This window comes from Botrytis deweyae (assembly GCF_014898535.1).
Source record: "Botrytis deweyae strain B1 chromosome Unknown BDEW_005, whole genome shotgun sequence".
NCBI classification, from domain to species: domain Eukaryota; kingdom Fungi; phylum Ascomycota; class Leotiomycetes; order Helotiales; family Sclerotiniaceae; genus Botrytis; species Botrytis deweyae.
The window spans coordinates 807,108-826,228 of record NW_024066212.1 but is presented as its reverse complement, the minus strand read 5'-3'; the positions used below and the strand labels follow the sequence as shown (position 1 = coordinate 826,228).

Genomic DNA, 19,121 nt, shown 5'->3' with positions numbered 1-19,121 from the left:
AAAGTTGAATAAACCTTCTATGAACTTCGACAGTGTTGATGGTATCTCTAAACGCACCATGAATGTAAAACCTCACAGCTTTTAAGAAGACAAACCCCAAACCCTCTTCTCAATAACTACTTACTCCTCTGACCCCCCACCTCCCCTCTGACTCCAAAAACCCAGTACAACAAATAACACACTCATAACTCCCTCTATCCTTTCAAAAAACATCACCATCCCCAACACTGCCCAAACCCCAACTCCTCCTCCTTCCCTCTCTCAACCAACCAACCAACCAAGTACCCAACAAATCTAATCCAATTCCCTCTTAAAAAATGCAAGCAAACAAACAAACAAAACGGACATCCTCCCAATTTCTCATATTGCGTTGTCATATCATAACATAACATATCATATCAACTCAACTCAACTCAACTCATCTCATCAATCCCGATTCTCCCCACACACAAAAATCTCATCTCGTCATAACATGCATCACATCAACCCACACCCGACAAACTTTTGTAGCAAGCGAGGATATTTAAACACTCCAGCTAGGTATTTGTAGTAGTAAAATGAGAACGAGAACGAGAACGAGAAAGAGAAACAAAAAGAAAGAAGCGAAAAAAGAAGTGAAAAAAGAAGGAGAGAAAGAGAGAGAATAAGAAGAACTATTCCTTGATTCTCTCTCTCTATAGGTACATAGAAAAACAGAACAAAGTCCCACAAGTCTTCATTCATATTTCGCCCTACATTGTAATCAAACTTAAACCCACAGCATCTCTACCATGGCCCAAACCTCACAAGTAAAAGCGCAACCAGGTAGGTAGGTAGGTAGGTAGCTAAAACGAGGACGAGGCGAAAAAAACTCTCTTCATTATCATTCCTCACTGTACATATAAATGTACACATCAGCACATGAAGTGCCCTATCCGACTCTCAAAACTCACGAGCCAGTCAAACTACTCAGTAGTATGTATATACAAGAAACTTCATAACTTTCCTAATCTTTCTTGTTCATCTTTTGGTTTGATATAGTGTGTGTATGCATGTATGCTGTGACATCCATCATCTCGTCTCAACCGCATCTCTTTCCAAACGAAAGAATCAAAAAATTCTACCCTGATATATAAGAAATCCCAAACGCCGTGCTAATATGAGTAAATTATCTCCAATTGCTGTACCCGTCTCAGGTTTTCACTCCACTCTCGTGTATGTGTATGTGTATGTTAGGTGTATGAAATGTATGAAATGAGGGAGGTAGCGCTTGATAGAATCCGGGGTTGACGTAATGCAATACAATGCAATACAATGTAATGTAATGTATGCAAGTACGTTCAAATCGATTGTGAACTCGCTGTTTCGTGGAAGATGATTGATATCGGGAGATATTGGGGACAACCCGCATAACATCACGAAGTACGCGCATTCGATCTCGCACACCACATCCCACATCCCACATCCCACATCCCCACCATCCACCCTCTACTCCAACCCCCCCTCAAACCTCTCCTCCGCACACCACCACCCCACCAACGCCCTCGCGGCCACTACATCCCCCATCCCCCTCAACTTCGCGATATCCACATTCAACGGACTCGTCTCATCGCCTCCCCCAGCCACCAACGCCGCAATCGACTCCAGCGCGCCCACTACCCCCAACACCGGTGTCCACTTCTCCCCCAGCACATCCAAGCATATCTCTCCCGTCTCCCATTTCACATTCGGATGGCAGATTTTCGTTACGAATCTGATGATGGGGGCGCCGATGGGGTAGTTAGTTGGGAGCGCGATGGAGAGGAGCCAGCGGCCTCCGAGGTAGCCGAGGGAAGGGGGAGAGGAGGATGGACATTGGAGAATGGCGGAGAGGGAGAGGATGGAGGAGGGGGAGGGGGCGAGAGAGACGATACCCGTTTGGGTGGGGGAGGGAGGGGAGTTGTTGTAGGCGGAGAGCTCGGTGAGGATTCGCTTGGTGGGAGACCGCGACATGTTTGCGTGTGGGAGCTGAGAAATACGATATGATACGACACGATGTGATTTGTGAGATTGGCGCAGGAAGCACACGAAAGAAATCCGACGATCGAACCACGCGGTAAAATGATCTTAGATCGATCGATCGATAAAGCTACCTGCCCGTGGACCTAGGTAACCTCTATTAGGTATTCCTCGACTCGAAAACAAACACCGCACGGCCTTGAGAAGTTTGTCCAAGGACCTTGATAAAATTATAGCAATAGTCAAAGCATCGATATTATCGGGGGTTCAAAGATGCTATCTTTACCAGCCACTCGAGGAAGCTTAAACCTTGAAAGCAAGCAAGCACGTCGTTTTTCTTTTTAGTTGCCGAGGTCGAGACTAGAGAGGCTCGTGCACAAGGCAATAGGAGGCTGGATTCTAAACTATCTCAAGACTATCTCCCCCTTTTACAGCTGACGAGTGAGTTCGAAAAGTCATGCATGTTCATTTGAGACAAAAAAAAAAAAGATAGGAGTCAGAAGCATGAGTCGGTCTAGAATTTTATCAACTGAAGGGATGAGAAATATAATGCTCCTGTTGTCAGATATGTTATCAAAGACTTGTACACAAACATACCATCGTCAATAATCATCAATACCCCCTATGAAATCATCACAAAATCATTTCGCAACACATATATCAAGATCTTAGATTGCATTAAAAGAATGTATATTTCTAATTTCGGTATATTCATTATGTTAGTCGCATCAACCATACTTAAGTATGGGTGCTCTCGCAGTCTACTGGCTACAGACATGCCACCCTTCTTCAATCCCATCATTCCAATCTTTCTCGTGAAGATGAAGATGAGGAATATATTTCCTATCGGAGATAGATGTTTACGCCCCACACCAGCAGATATAACCACTCCTTCCTTTAAATTCCTATTTGTAAAATTCCATGATCGAAATGAAATGTGATCTTCCTTCCCGCACACCCGGGAAATAGAAGTCATTGAAGCAAAATCCAAAGCAAACACTAAATCATCTTCATGCTACCCCATACACCCCAGCTTTATCATTAAAATAAGAGAACGTTTCGAAACTAGCCGCCCACACATCTTGTCCTAAATGCAAGAGTCTTTCCAAATCCCGGAAAGAAATTTAGATGCATATGTAGTAGTGTAAAGTTGTTCTTCTGTACCGCGCCTGTTCAAATGTAAAGAACGCCGAATTCTCGCTCAAAAGTACAAAGTGCTCTGCCAAGGTATAAACCAATGAAGCTCGAAAAAAGTAGGATAACAATCAGAGGTCGATTGATCCTTAAATGTGAAAAGATGCACATTATGCCCGTCCATGTTCAATCATGTGAATATCAATTAGAACAAGTTGTCGTTCCAGTCATGTGTACCGAGTTCGTGTCATAAGGTTGAATTTGATGCTGCCGCGCAAGGTGTAGAATTGTGTGGAAGTGTAATTTTAAGTGATGGACAAAAATTATATGGTACAGCACAAGCAACAATCAAGTTGATTCTTTTGTCTCCTTAGGCTTCCAGAATTGAATCATACGACTGATCCGTTTGCTCTTGCTTCCTTTATCTTTTCTCTCCAATTCGGGATTGCTAGGAGCACGAGATTCAATGGATAACTTGCTTCTCTCCCCATGGGAACTGCTTATCAATCGTTGCAAGCTGGCCATGCTAGAGCGTTTGCGGGTCGGACCACTAGCAGAAGAGACAGAAACCGAACGTTGACCATCACGAAATACGTAACCTGGATTCGCACCACTCTCCCTTGTCATGGTAGAATTGCTACTTGTTAGCGATGGAACATCATCAACAGACATTCTCAATTCTGGTCCAGGTTCACCAAGTAGCAAGGATTGGAAAGCGTTTTCATCTGCAATCGATGATGGAGCCGTGGATATGCGTTGTGTATCATATGAAAATGGTGACCTGGGGGATGGGAACGAGGAGTGAGTGGTCGAGTGGGGACTGTTTGGTGTAAGATACGCAGGCTGTAGCGAAAAGGGATTGATCTCGACAGGTGCTAGATCTTTGACGGGTCGAGGTCGAAAAGGTGGAGTCGCTGTAGACTCCGAGGATCGTGCACCTGAATCGGGTCTGGGAGGAATAGAGTCGTCTACAATTTCAATTGGGCTAACAGATTCTTCCTCCATTATTGGTTCATCCCTCAAAGACATATTGGAGTGGCCAGATTTCAGGCTCGCACTGGTGTCCTTGCTTTCACCTTCCCTGAACGCACTGTCCTTTTGTTGTACACTTGGTGTTTCATCCAGTGACCAGTCCATGTTCTTGTCGCTGTTGGATATTTCTGCGTCAACAACCTTAATGTCGATACCGAGAGCATTTTGATCATCATCCTCGGTTCTGGCTATGGAATCTTTGTCCGAAGAAGCCTTCGTATCCTCCCATTCATCATCTTCCTCGTCTTCTTCAAATACATCAGCCATGGTGGAGCTGCTACCAAGACGATGTATGCCGAATCTATTTTCAAATGGAACCATCTCAGGAGCACTTTCAGCTCGTCGATGATAATGCATACCCGGTCCTATAAATCCGCCCATGCCTGCTGCACTGTGCATTCGTCTCTTGGATGATGTCTTTTGTGACGATTCCCATTCGGCTCCATAGGAGGAAGGGGTGTTGAATGGGCCAAGAGCGGCATCTAGATCAATAATAGGACTCATGGCATCGTCATCAGATGGATAAGTCTGTCTTGGTTTCCATGATGCATAGTCTTGTTGCTCAGGAGCGGGGGATTCTTCAGCATGAACAGGTAATGGCTGAATCTCAACTGCTGCGGAGTCACTCATTGCCGTGTAAGGACGCAGAGGAGGTGTCGCAGAACGGCGGCCTCCCTTTTTCTTCTGACCGCGACTGCGAGATTTTCTCGACAATATCGATCCTGCCCATGACTTGACTTTCTTTTGTTTCTTGCCAGATTTTCTTGAAATCGAAGACCTACGTGAACTTGAGGGTTCGATGGATGGCATGTAGTAGATGTCATGATGATCAAATCTGGGAGTTGCTGGCGAGCACACTGGCGCATTGGGTTCCGGTCTATCCATGGACGTCGAGCTAACAGGGCGTGATCGGCTTGGCGAAGAGTTACCAGATACTGGCTCGTGTCCGAAGAATGTCCACTTCTTCCTAGGGCTTGGAGGAGCAACAACCTGGATATCATCAAGTAAAGGCATGGATCCACGTCGTCTTGAAGATGGACAAGTCTCTGTCGATTGAGTTGTATCCTTGATTGGGTCTAAGATGGCGTTGGCAGTTCTGGGCCGTGAATCTGCTCCTCGAATATTGGGCGATGGTAAGGCGAGAAGGTCCTTATTCGGAGGAGTGACATTAGCCGGTGGAGTAATAGTTCCTCCAGATACAACAGAGCTCAGGGAATTCGATACTGAGTGAGATGGTCGCATTGTGACTGTGCTAGATGTGTCACTAGACACCACGCTCACGGGCCTAGGAATGAATTCCACATTGTCCGAGAAACCGACACGAGCACGATTGAAGGGGGGTTTGATGGGAGAGGCTTCGTCATTGCTGGTAGATTTAGCGAGGCCAATTACACCTTGTTGACTCTCATGACCAGATGGAGAATTTGGGGCGGATCCTCCTCGTGGAATTGACGGTGTGTTTGGAGCGGTAGGGTTCAGAATCATTTTGATATCGTGTGCAGACACAGCAGCGGAACGTCTATGTGCATGTCCACGTCTTCCTGGGTTAGGTGGCGGCAAAGCATTTTCCCCTTGGGTTGGACTTGTGCTCATCAATCCCGCAGTCGAGCCTACCTTGCCATCTCCACCTATGAATTCACTCGTACCTCTGCGATGTCCAGCCGCTCTGGGGGAGTTTGATAGATCGAAATTGGCGAAACATGGAGAGATTGGTGGAGAAAGTGCAGGGCTCGAGGGAGATGGTGTTGTCGTCGTCGAAGGATTGAAGGAGAAACTTGGCAGTTCGGTAGGTATAGACATTGGCCGCCGACCCGAGGTTCTTGGGAATGTTGCGGAAATAGATGATGGGGAAGCTCGTGCGGGAAAAACGAAGGTAGGCAGTTGTGAAGGGCTGCTAACCTCACTTTGTGTCGTTGTTGATATGGTAGCCATGTTGCCTAAGATCGGATCGATAACCAACAACCGAACAAACCCTTAGAAGAATAGCATATGGTTAAAGTGAAAAGTAAAATGGTGCCGAAGAAGAAACCGCTCGCAGTTCCAAAAATATAAGTTGAGACGTACGGGATTCGAAAGGAAGAATTATTCGATTCAAATCGTTCAATGGGAATACGAGCGACACAACGACCACGATCCAATCTGCGACCATTAATTAGCATGTCCTCCCTTCAACTCGTTGAAACAAATGCGAGAAGCTGTAATGGAAAGTTGATCGCAATGGTAGATAGATGATTTAACAGATAATAAACGCTCGACATACATTTGGCAGCCAAGATGAGGAGACTGGAGATACTGGGACAAATTGATTCTTGAAAATCGACAAATGGATGAATAAGTGACTTCGTAAATTGGCAAATGAGAAAGGAGTGATAAAATGTAAGTTAGTATTAAAGGAATGGACGGTAGAGATCAGAAGCAGAGCCCTTTTGATATGGACAAGCAACTGAATCTACTACCAAAAGAAAGAAGGGTTTATTTTTTTTTTTGGAGGGAAGAGGGTGGTGGGTTGTTGACGAAGAGAGAGAGAGAGAGAGAGAGAGTTGTGTCCAAAAAGGTCGCAGGACTAATAAATTGACTTTCTACAAAAGGACGGAGAGGTGGTATGTGAGTTCTGAGATTCGTCCCAAAGCTGGCGTTGCTACTTGCTAGTGAGAAAGGGCGCTAGAGCTTAGAGTGTTGGAAAAGTGGAGCCGAGAAATTAGGAAGAAGTTGGAGGTTTTATTAAAATTTGGTATAAAAGAGATTATGAGAGGACCTTGGTAATAAGAGATGTATAAAATTGGTTATGTATTTGCATGGAAGAAATAGGTAGATAATATAGATTGATATTCAATTGAGAGAGGGAGAGTGAAAATGAGAGAGAGGGAGAGAAGTGTGTGTGTATGTGTGTGTGTATGTGTGTATCTAATATCAATGAGAGAGTGAGAGTGAGAGTGAGAGAAGTGCTAGGTACCTCCAGCTAGGTAAGGTACTAGGTAGATACTAGATGGATACTAGGTACCTAGATCTGTAGGTAAACTCTACAGAAGAAAGAAGAAAAAAAGAGAGAGGTAGGTAGGTAATCTTAATTTGGGTAATTGAATATCATCAATCGTCTTTTGGATTCTACAGTATGATACAATACAATACAATACAATACTATACAGTCCAATTCACTCATTTCGTTATTCAATATCCAACATCCCATGTCCTTCTTCTTATAATATCAACACCTGCGAAAACACATCATCTCCCCTCTTCACAATCCTCATTTCCCTTCCAACATTTACATCATCATTCATCACGATACTGTCCATCGCCCTACAATATATATTCACTTCCTTGGTAAGAGGTAACCACCCTCAACAATACACTACTCGACCGTACCCCCCGTCCTAGGTCGTAATGGTGGTCAAGTCTATTCAGAATTCAGATAGATCAGAAAAACAAGCGGAGAGAACGTGGATCTCTCCCGCCCGCTTTGCCCAGGAACCATTTTATAGATTCGTATCTCGAATCGAGAACACACACCAGTGTGCAAGACTGTACGTACAAGACAATACGTATACCGGTACGACGCTCCATGAATGCGGTACACAGCAACAACCAGTAGTAACCCTTCTCCAGACGCAGTGAGAGGCTTTCATCGGAAGTATATCTGAGACTTCGTTGCCCTGTTGTCCCTGTTGTCCTGGAGAAATCATCACTTTCAAGTCCTTTCTTTTTTAACTTCCTCATTATGGGTTACATGTTGTACCGTGAGCACTCTATCTTGTCCTCATTTACACAGCTAATCAAAACCATTATGGGTGAAATCCTATGGACATCGATGAGTGTGCGAGGTAACATCGAAATCCAATTCCATAGGGCAACAACTGTCTGCAAGAATATTACCAAAGTTGTGAGTGAAGAAAGGGAGATTATGCAAGAAGATACCTGGTCCTCTATGGTATTCATTTTCACAGTACATTTCATAATCTACTAGGTACCTACCTAGTATTTAACCAAGCTTCCAGTCACAGTCGCATGCAAGTCTCTAGACCAGCCAGTAGCGAAGGCACTCATCGTTGGCGGATGGGGTAATTGAATGTAACTTTAGCTATTACTCCGTCACCATAACCGTAGCAGCTGACCATCAAGATTTCATCTGATGAATGGGACTCCAAGAGAGATAAGATGAAGATGTACCTACTTTCTTTTGCGGGGGTGGTTGGACTTGGAAAAGTGCTCAGATGTCCTTCTAATGAGCCGTGGGTACTAGGTAGGTAGAGTTAGCGAAGCTTCAAAATGATAAAAATAGACTAATCCTAGCAAATGTTCCTGGTCGTTCCTGATATCCAGGTGGTTCCTGGGTAAACACGAGCACTGGATATCTTTTGTATAAAACTTAATCATTGTACCCTGGCTCCCTAGGTAATCTGGAGGGAAGCAGGTACGCTCACTCGGTATGGTAACCCTTACTAAAAATTCTGAATGTTTGTCTCTTCGTTCCCAGCATCATCTTATTCATATCGTAATAAACCTCCGACAATACATTATTATTACCAAATCTTAAGAACTGCCATACGATACATACCAGGTATGATGACGCTGAGATTTGCTGCAGTTGTGTGTTTGGGATCTGGAATTTTTCTACAACTTAACCCAGGACCTAGGACCTAGGTAATGGCTATGTATGTACATTGATCGAGTGATTGCAATTCTGACCTCTGTAACCTTCCATGCCCTCAAGTAAAGTGTTCCCCAAACGTATCACTGCAAGTCCACATACAGTAAGTAGTATTCAATTCCAATTCTGTCTCTCTTCACCTCTCCAGCTTTTCTAACTTTTTCCGGGGTGACCGAGGATGGCGCTGCCAAACCTCTCAACACCCAGCTTAAACTGCTTTGGAGGGAAGTTTTCCTTACTTGCATTGTGCAGATACCGTTCTATGTTGAAGACAGGAATAATTCTATGCAGTTGCTTGAAAAAGATGGGCGCGAGGGTGCGTAAGATGTGCGCAAGATATGCATTTCCATGTGCATAAGAGTCCTTCTCGCTCGGCTATCATTGGATCGCATTTTAACTTCCTCCCGGTTGTTCTGCTTATCTCTCGACTACTGCAGTGTTGTGAAAAGTGGACATCCACCTAGGCATCTCCTGCACAGTTGTCTCATTATCACTCGTGAGTCTTGTGCAAGAAAAGAAGGAATCGGATAAATCGAACGCATTAGACATTTTGATTCACATTAGCACTCGCATCCAGTCTAGCATCTGCAATTAGCTTGTCGTACGCAGTATCTTTACTCATCCATTGATGCTATCACTTACCTACCTAGGTACTCCAAGTCTCACCCACGCCATCTTACTCATTATTCTGATTGAACACCATTATTTGACAAATTGACAGTCCCGAGTCATTTGATTAAAAGCTAATATGCCGTACAAACTATCTACCTAGATCCAGTGACTTTACCCGAATTCTATGCACTAATTAGAGTTTTAACTTTTAAGGGTCTTTCCAGGAACTCAATCCCATTTGAAATTCGGACCTGCAAAAATCTTTTCGCTAAAGAGTGTGTATGAAATCTTGAGGACCGACAGGCTTAATCCTTCAGCCGCGTAAGGCGAAAGAACACATCAGATATGGTATGAAGAAGACAAGCATGGATTCCCAAGTTTTCCAATCAATGTCATATTATAATTGTTCCTTTTGGACGTGTTTGAATGAGACAAATGACACCAATTCTCGCATCTCTCACCATCTTGCATACGGATATCTCCTCTCCCTCAAACCAACCTTAAATTCACGATAATCTCCAGCTCGTCAAGGACCTGCGTATTACATTATACTTAATTTACCACAACCAAACAAAAGTACACACCATAGAGATCGTTGGATCTCGGTTATTGATATGATTTGATTGTTTATTCCTGACCGTCGGTTCACTCTGCCGTGTCCTCCCTAACTACTACTACTAACTAGATACCCTTCCGTCTTGTCAACCCCTCTCTCCTCAATCTTGGTACAGGATAGTCACCAAATTATCCCACCTGTTTGTACTCGATTGGGAAATCGAGGAGGGATTCAAATTTGATTATTGCTGTACCAACAGCCAATTTTGAAGTACTGACCAGTTATCATCAATCATTGATCACCATCCTTCTCACCCCCTACCCGAACTACCCTACCATTTCTCCATCTCTTGTTCGCCATGCATGCATCAATCTGGAATCGGAATTAGTGTAGCCTTTCTGCACCTCCATCTCACAAGCTATCCTGGTTATGGTCAAGTACGTTTTAGATCCCCCAGCAAAAATCGCCCATCAGATCTCTCATTGGCCACTCTCGATTCTTGCGGTCGAGCCTCTTTCGGCGTCGTTTCTTGAACAGCTGCACAAGCTGCAGTACGGAGCATGAACAGCCTCTTTTGAAGCCATACTTACGCCATCGAATGGATTAGAGGTAGCGGTCTGAACGAAAATCTGGAGGAATCGAGGCAAGCAGGAGGCAGGTAACCGAAGCGTGGCTCTCTTTGGGTTAATTACGATCATTTTGCTTTTGATGATATCCGTCATCTGTTAATGAAGAAGTGCAAGGATAAATCGAAGTTACCTCATCTACATTAAATTTTTATTCAGTATAATGAGGTATTTCGCCGTTGTTCAAATCAGCACAGGACTATCATGAAGATCCAATTTCGGTTCAACAAATCATCACCTCTCTTGGTCTTGGAATCACAATAAGCAAATATAAAACCTAGGTGAGGTTATTGAATAAGATAGTAACAGAAACATGTTGATTCTTGAAAACCACGATCGATTGAGGTGCAGTTCATTGCACCCTCATGTTTTACTTGACGTTCTAAATCTAAATCGTCGTGAGCCTCAAGCACCAAGGTAACAAACATCCTAAATATTTATGATCACGTGAAATTAATGACTAAGCACGATTCGATGATTTGCACTTCCTTGCATTTCGTTTGCCCGATCAGCAGACAACAGAGAAAATTCATGACTCTCCAGACATGGGATATCAGATGCTCAATCTCTCGTGTCGACGAGTAATGATCTCGAGTAAAGTTATTCATAATGTGGGTCGTTGCCCACGCCGACAAGGAATTGCCAAGCGCGCATTCTCTCTCACTGCCAAAGTTGGCGACGTCATGAAAGAAGACAACGAAGGTGGATTCAAAATATCTCGAGTTGGGTCAAGGCGACAGACACTCGTAAGGAGTATATTTGCATCTGCCGAATGTTATCCCTCTGTTTATGGAGAGACGGTTGTCGGGGACCTGATTGATGATATTAAATCGGACCTACAAAAGAGCTCAGAAAAGGCGTCCCTCACAGGTGGGGGGCGAACTCGTATGAGACAAATCCGTAATAAGAGAGCCAAAGATGATAGCTCTAGTTCAATCACTCCTAATATGGTTCTCGATCGAAAACCTTCTTCGCTGAGTCCTCGCCAATTTAGCATCATCTCTCCGGATCCCAAGCGCACTGTAAGCTACATTGGTACTCTTGTAATGCCACCATCACTCATATCATATAGACTAAAGAACAAGTTCTTCAACTCATCTACAAACGTGCCCGCATGACAAAAGCTCGATATCTTGCAGACCCCTCTCCTAATCCACTCGAGGAAGCAGTCGTTATCTTAGTCACCCCAGCGTTTGCGAATTGGCTTGAAGATGAGGATTTTATCAAGCGTGTCTTGGAATGTTTTACGTATCATCACGTGGATGGCAAGCCAAACTACGTTGTTGTCGTTGGCGCTGTAGTTGATGGCCTTGCTCCTCCACTCGATGACATTCCCATAGCGGAGCGTGCTGGCCCACTTGAGGGATTTTCGTTCTTGCATGGTCTACGGAGTCGAGTGTTGAGGCCTGATAATGTGTGGAAACCCGAATCATTCAAAGATAATGCAACGAATCCTGACAAATTGTCACATCTCATAATTTCGGGGAACAAATCGCAAAAGCCGTGGGAATTGGCATTGACTACAACGATAAGTCTACCTTTGGCAAACACTTTATTTGTGAACGGCAAGCATTCAACTCTCGAAATAGCTAAATGGACTCGAAGAGATGAGGGGGAGTACAAATGCATACAAAGAGAACAAAAACAATATCAGCATATCAAAGCTTTTCATTATGAAAATACCATGACTCCACCAATATTTGTACCGGCAGTTCCTCTTACTCTGCCCCGACCCATTGCCAATGGGCTGGGGAATATTGTTCGACAACTATCTTTCGGATCAGGGGATACAGATAACAGACCGGCGTCGTCTGAATTGGAAACCCAGGTCACAAGATTTATGGAATATAGTAATTTGCGTACCAACATTGGAGTGTGGGCGTTGATATACCGAAAGGAGCTTCTGAACCCCAATCTCAAGGCTTCAACACTTGAATCCGCAGAAGATCTCGAGTCGACTTGGAGCAATGATGATAAGAATCTAAGATTTGTTGGTACCCAAATAGCTCTTGGGGCCATTCTTTGTCGAGTTGGTGAGTAACTTGCATTAATTCATCCGTCATATTTTTCATCTAGCATACAGCTGACTAAATCTATTCAGTGAGCGGCGGTGGCGGTTGGGGCGCTAAGCAAGGCCTCTTATCCTTGGATCCCCAAATGACATACGAAGACATTGTTTCGGCATCCTTTGAATATACTAATCAATCAATGGAGAAAGCACAAGATTCGACGCTAGGCAATCTCGCTCGACGGGGTGATCACATACAGTTCTTTACCGTCAATCCCTCCAAGCTGAAGGAACCCGAATCTCCAATGGATATTCCAGGATCGACTGAAACCACTGACGCGGATTCCCTCGTCGATGACAAGGTAGCAAGAAAAAGACTTCTTACACAAGAACCAGAAAAGACCAATTTAAATCTCCGCGACGCTACTGACCTGAGTTGGTCTAGTAGAACTACATTTGGAGCGGTTCCTAGTACAATCGACAAAATACCCAGCTATGAAATCCACGACTCCTCAACTTCCTCCAACGAGACTTTACCTTTCCTGACCTTCCGCAAAGGCGAATTTGGCGCAGTATCCGAGTCGGGAATCTACCTCCACTCTTCTCAGCAAAAACACGTAAATGCAAAATCATACGAAATCATCAATACGAAAATCGATATGCCGTATTCATATATCTACCGTGATCAACCAGGCACGTCACCCAGGAAGACCGAAGAGTACAAAAAGAGAATGAATTCTCTCTTTGGAAGATTCAGCTCCGATTCCGAAAACAGCGAATCGCTATTCGAAATGACATCAAGATTCATTGTTACGACGGGCCGCGTTCCAACAAAAGTAGAACAAAAAGAACTACTGGAAAAATGTAATATTAATCCGAGAATGGAAGCGGCGAAGCAGAGAGGAGGGTTTAGTTATGCGCGCTTTCTTTTTGAGGAGGCGGAAAAGGAAATGAAAAATATGATTCTGCAAGCTAGACTCCTCTCGAGGGAAAACGGTATGGATGAAGCTTTCGAGAAGATCTTTCCTGAAGTAGAGGAACGCAATGTGATGAGGAAAACGAGAGTCGGGCATACTAGGTGGCCGAAATTTGTGGGGGAGAAGGAGAGAAAAGATGTCGAGGTGAGGAAGATTAAATATTCTCCTGCGGAGAAGAAACTTAGACTTCCGAATGGGCAGGGGAGTGAGGGGCCGAAGGTTTAAGGGGCGGTGAGAGGATTGGTGTTCGTATGTGGTAGAATCATTACCTGCAAGTCCAAGACCCTCGAGAATGTGAGCAAGGGGGGGGAGGGGGGGGGGGGGGGGGGGGGGGTTGATAAGTTGAAGTTGAGGAAGCCACAAAGATCATATGAGGGCATACTCGGTATTTGACGCCACGTACCGTATATCATACACAACAAATGTATACCTAGTCAGGCGCATAAAAATCAAAACTCGAATCCTGTACATTACAATACACTCAAAAGTGCAACACGCATACACAATATCTCTGCAGAGCACCAAGAAATACTAGACAGCCAAAAAGTAAAACCTACGTCGAAATGTGGTGAAAGCTTTAGAATTTAAATATTCCTCTATTCTCACTCTTACACTCACTCACTCTCCCTCTCCATTTCCATTTCCATTCCCCATTTCCTCCTCATCTCACTCCTTCCTATTTCCCATACTTATATCACCCCCCAAAACCCCCATACCATACCATACCATACCATCCACCTACCACCAAGTATTCCCATCCAATCCACTACAAGTACAAGTATCTCCAGAATTTCACACAATCAATACATATCCTTCCTACCTAGGTACCTAGGTATCTAGGTATCATTCATCCCATCAGGAATGATAATGATGATGATTATTAACAACAAAGAAAATATAAGCCTACAAATTGTATCTATCTGGGGAATCCATGGACTTATACGAGGGAAGTGAATGAAGAGGGTATACGAGTATATACCTACCTAGGTAGGTAGGTAGACCTCGTAGGTAGTTACCGACCGATACATAGAGTGAGCATGTAGTGAATTTTATAACTACCATGTGGGATGGAGATATACCCGATAGGTGAATTGGAGAAATGCCCAATGAACATATTATAAATGAGAAGCATAGGCACATGTGATTCGAGTACCTACCTACCTAGCTATTGTAGGAATGATTATAAAAGTACTCGCCTCAATAGGGAGGCGAGTATTCTAAACGAAGGCGGAATTCCTTAGATTGCTGAGAATAGTTGGAAAAAGAAATGAGCAACCAAGAAACCATTTTCACCTGATTCAAATGTGCGAAGAAAATGAGATACATCCGATCATGTGTAGTACTAAACATGTATGTATTTGTTGCTTTCATTCTATAAAGAAAGTCCATTATACTTGCTGGCCAATCTATCCCACGAGCGATTCATAGCTAGAATTGAATTCCCTCCTACTCTTATGTTACACAACAAGAATCTACTCAACCATTTCAATATCATCCCCAGTTTGATTATGCTCTGGAGCTGCAACTGGAGCTTCATTCGAAGTGTCATTGACATTCTCTTCCTGTTTGGATCCATTTCCAAAGTAATCATCCATTTCGGCATCGAGTTCTTCTTGTGTTTTCTTTGGTCTGCTCTCTCTTGCAGGCCTTTCTCCTCCACGACCGGCATTACGATCTCCTCTTTCTCTCCTTGCACCAGGTCTGCGACCATCTCTTCCTCGGCGTGGCAAAGGACTGCGCGAACGTCTCCTCCTGTCTGGTCGGCCTCCTCGGTCGCCCGGAACATATCGATCAACATTCTCAGGTGGTGGCTTGCTGACATCAGAATGCCTGACTGGAGGAGATAAAGAACGAGAACGAGGAAGAGTCATGCGGTCGGCCAGGGAACGACCTGATCTCGATGGTTCGTATTGATTTCTACCTCCACGGCCTCTGGATGGACCGTCCGGAACGGACCTCAAACGAATTGGTTGACCTAGAAAGTGTTAAAATGGTTATATCAAACATGAATATAGCTTTTACCATTGGCATTTGCCCCATCAAACTCCTCAATGGCTCTCTGCGCATCTCTTGGGTCCTCATAAGTTACATGAGCGACTCCATTCGAACGTCCAGCTCGGTCGTAATCGAGCTTCAAGAATGAAACACGACCAATGCGTTCAAAAAGACCCTAAAACCATGCTTAATAACAAAAATCTTTCTGTTCCTTATCATATCTCATACCTCCAACTCTTCTTCCGTCAAATCGTAGTGTACATTCTCGACCCTAACCTTTCCGCTGTTTCTATTCTGTGTTAGCATACAACGCTGATCGAAAAAGAGTATATTGCATACACTGGTCTGTCTTCTTCGTAGTTGCGTCTTTCCGGACGATTCGAAGAACGGGCGTCTGAGATATTTGTGAGCTAGATGGTCGAGAAAGAACGGAAAGTATGGAACTGATGCGTACTTCGATCATCGTATTTGTCATGAACCCATTCGCTAATACTGTCAGTTGATCCCTGATCTGATTTGAAAGTTTGAGACTTACGAGTCTATGTTTCTAGAATCATCTCCTTGATATGGCTGCCAAAGGAGAGGAGGCGTGGGTTAGCTATATATTCTATTTACGTACTATCATGAACCGTCGAGGCGTCATGCACTGATTGAAGCAGCGATGCGATCTGAGAACATTCAGGGAGGAATAAAGTATCTGATGAATGAGGAGGTGTATGCACCTAGAGCGGTGAAATGTTAGCGAATGGACTCGAGACTCGAGACTCGAGAATTGTGGGCGAGTTCAAGAAGAGATTCTTACCTTTCTTACACCGTCACGAGGGTATTCATTGCGATTGTTTCTGCGGCCTTGTCGACCTCGATTTCCACCATTTCTCTGCTGCTTGAAGATATCAGTACTATGTCGTGTTGCAAGGCTGAGACAACATGTTCGAGGCGTCGGGTTTTGACAGGGCTTACCTGGCGATCACCACTAATCTCATCAAGACTTTGATCCATTGTCAAATTGTCGGAACGAATTTAAACTGAAAAGGGGCGGGTTGTTTGATATATTGGCTTGTTTGAGGTGAATAACTCTCACATACAATGCACAATACATCAAGCATTCTCCAATACGTCAACTTTTGTGAGTCGCGATGAGGACTCGACAAATGGTCTGTGCACTTGGATCATGTGATAATTCACATGCATTGCATTGCAGCACTGCAACTAACCGCCGTTCTCTCCTTCTCCGAAATCGCAAACTTGCAATTCATACAATTTAGATAACAAACTTCGCAGATTCAGTCCCTCTTCTTCTTAAATCAAGCTTTCCAAGATGTCACCGCTTGCTACTGTCGGTATCATCTCCATCGGAGAAATGGGTATGGGTGTTGCAAAGTTGCTCATTGCCCATAATTATCGAGTTGTGACGAATATTGAGGGTCGAAGGTTGGTTGCGTTATTTTCTATGACTTATGTTATCCAGTAACTATTTAAAGGGGTTATAGTGCCCATGGGGAACTCATCGTCGAACTGGCTCTGCTTTCGAGAGAATAGACAATTCAGCTTGAGACATGAACATCCCAAGTACTGTGAACTATCATGTATGGAATGAAATTGGGAGGAAATTCGTGATGGATGAGCCATTGTATCATCCGTTTCAAAGTAGTAAGATGAGAAGCTAATGTACCTCTTCAAACATCAAAGTTGATGATTGCAAATATATACTCATGAAAATCTTCATTACTGTATCGTTATTCTACATTGAACTCACCTTCTTTCCACCCAGCCAAGATACCCATGATCGCGCTCAAAAATCCAAAATCGAACTTCTACCTACAGATGCATCCCTGATTTCACAATCGGACTACATTCTCTCGATTGTTCCACCCCGAGATGCACTGTCACTGGCAACTCGGATTACTACCGCCTTTAACTCACTGTCTTCACCAAAATCCTCTCCCCTCTATTATCTCGACCTAAACGCCATAGCTCCTGCTACTGCTCGCTCAGTCGCTTCTCATATTAGTGACACATCACCATCCATCAGATTCATCGACGGCGGAATCATTGGCGGTGCACCTAAACTTAAAAACGATACCACTACTCCTAATACCACGGCATCTATAGATCCAGACTTAGAACATGCTTGGAGCCGTCCTTCGATTCCCATCTCCGGACCTCATGAACTTTCTAAAGCTCCTGTATCTGGTGCACATTTAGCAGATCTTTTGAATACCAATTATCTCGGCGAAGAAATTGGCAAGGCATCAGGTCTTAAATGTTGTTTCGCTAGTACGACGAAAGGTTTTACAGCCCTATGTATTCAAGCATTCACATCGGCTCAAAGATTGGGCGTCCTGGGAGAATTGGAGAAAGAGATGAGCGAAAGAATACCTGGGTTATGGAAGTCAGTAAATGGAGGAATCACAGGGATGCCCCCAAAAGCCTATAGATGGGCAAGAGAAATGGAGGAAATCGGAATATGTCATGGGGAAACAGGATTTTTAGGCGGAGAATCCACCGACGGAAAAGGAGAGGACGGAAAGGGTATCTTCGGAGAGATAGCCGACGTTTACCGAACTGTCGCGGATGAAACAGTTCTCGGAGAGGAAAAAACAGAAAAGAGAAAAAGAGGAAAGACGTTAGAAGATGTGGCTCAATGTATGACCGAGGGGCTTGCAAGAAAGAGATTAAAGAAGGAATAAATTCATTTACTCTCATTGCGAGCTTTACTTTCTTTCGACTTGGGGTTGGTTTCATCTCGTCTCATCCCGTGGATTCTATTTGCAGAGTAAGATTTAGAGTGTGAAGGAATAAACGACATGTAGTGTTAGAAGGGATTACAATCCTTTGTGAAAATCCATCGATACAACGTTAGATAAGAAGTACAGTGCCTATACATAGCTGATCAGAGACAAATGTAATTACATTACTTATGAATCTTCTACTCATATTAACCCGAAATGATACAATAGTTAGTCACAGGAGCAAAATGACTGTAAAAGAAAATATACACAGATGATGTATGTAAAAGTTTCAAGTATGAATAATAATTCGCTATCGCTTTCGTTAATTCCCTAAGAGTCAATAATATACGCATTTCTTTATTAATATCCTCCCTGGCCGGCGAAGTCCTCGTCTCAGGGGTGTGGAATATCGAGTTGAGCGTTGGTATGCTATGTTATATTAGTAATCTTACGTAGAATTATGTGCTTGTTTTTCATGCTGTCTGATTTTTTTACTATGTAACTAAGTAGGTATGTAAGGGCGATTTCATCGCTCTTTACTCTTTACTGATACGGATAGAGTTAGATGTGTAATTTTACGTATATGATGATCGTTATGAGTACGAGGATTAGAAAGTGTGGAATCGGTACAGTTTATACCTTTGAGTATATACCTATATAATGATAGTGGTGTCATTATATCATTACTCAATATATTTACCACTACATGACTATCCTACCATCTAATCCACAGCGTCCCCCCCTACAACCCAATCCATAGCATCCCATTCATCACCTCCCAATTCCTCATTTCCTTAAACAGATATCGATCGTAGATACAAAGA

The 19,121-nt window shown here is 43.7% G+C and overlaps 7 protein-coding genes across 7 annotated transcripts; 3 read left to right on the top strand and 4 right to left on the bottom strand.

Moving 5' to 3' along the window:
* Positions 1-1,467: 1,467 nt before the first annotated feature.
* EAE98_002894 (uncharacterized protein) lies at positions 1,468-1,971 on the bottom strand (the record flags this gene model as incomplete). The annotated part of the gene is made up of 1 exon (XM_038950514.1): positions 1,468-1,971. The coding sequence occupies one exon, from the start codon at positions 1,969-1,971 to the stop codon at positions 1,468-1,470; it is 504 nt and encodes a 167-aa protein (XP_038813043.1).
* A 1,488-nt stretch (positions 1,972-3,459) lies between these two features.
* On the bottom strand, positions 3,460-6,075 carry EAE98_002893 (uncharacterized protein; the record flags this gene model as incomplete). Its single annotated transcript, XM_038950513.1, has 1 exon — positions 3,460-6,075. The coding sequence occupies one exon, from the start codon at positions 6,073-6,075 to the stop codon at positions 3,460-3,462; it is 2,616 nt and encodes an 871-aa protein (XP_038813042.1).
* Positions 6,076-7,927: 1,852 nt separating this feature from the next.
* Positions 7,928-8,209, top strand: EAE98_002892 (uncharacterized protein; the record flags this gene model as incomplete). The annotated part of the gene is made up of 2 exons (XM_038950512.1): positions 7,928-8,071; positions 8,120-8,209. 2 exons carry the CDS (start codon positions 7,928-7,930, stop codon positions 8,207-8,209), a joined length of 234 nt encoding a protein of 77 aa, XP_038813041.1.
* Positions 8,210-10,392: 2,183 nt separating this feature from the next.
* On the bottom strand, positions 10,393-10,657 carry EAE98_002891 (uncharacterized protein; the record flags this gene model as incomplete). The annotated part of the gene is given in 2 exon segments (XM_038950511.1): positions 10,393-10,530; positions 10,550-10,657. 2 exon segments carry the CDS (start codon positions 10,655-10,657, stop codon positions 10,393-10,395), a joined length of 246 nt encoding a protein of 81 aa, XP_038813040.1.
* Positions 10,658-11,130: 473 nt separating this feature from the next.
* On the top strand, positions 11,131-13,795 carry EAE98_002890 (uncharacterized protein; the record flags this gene model as incomplete). Its single annotated transcript, XM_038950510.1, has 3 exons — positions 11,131-11,607; positions 11,658-12,618; positions 12,687-13,795. 3 exons carry the CDS (start codon positions 11,131-11,133, stop codon positions 13,793-13,795), a joined length of 2,547 nt encoding a protein of 848 aa, XP_038813039.1.
* A 1,247-nt stretch (positions 13,796-15,042) lies between these two features.
* EAE98_002889 (uncharacterized protein) lies at positions 15,043-16,564 on the bottom strand (the record flags this gene model as incomplete). The annotated part of the gene is made up of 8 exons (XM_038950509.1): positions 15,043-15,545; positions 15,593-15,740; positions 15,794-15,854; positions 15,905-15,959; positions 16,020-16,051; positions 16,101-16,135; positions 16,368-16,445; positions 16,526-16,564. The coding sequence occupies 8 exons, from the start codon at positions 16,562-16,564 to the stop codon at positions 15,043-15,045; spliced, it is 951 nt and encodes a 316-aa protein (XP_038813038.1).
* Positions 16,565-16,883: 319 nt separating this feature from the next.
* EAE98_002888 (uncharacterized protein) lies at positions 16,884-18,255 on the top strand (the record flags this gene model as incomplete). Its single annotated transcript, XM_038950508.1, has 2 exons — positions 16,884-16,996; positions 17,337-18,255. The coding sequence occupies 2 exons, from the start codon at positions 16,884-16,886 to the stop codon at positions 18,253-18,255; spliced, it is 1,032 nt and encodes a 343-aa protein (XP_038813037.1).
* Positions 18,256-19,121: the final 866 nt, after the last annotated feature.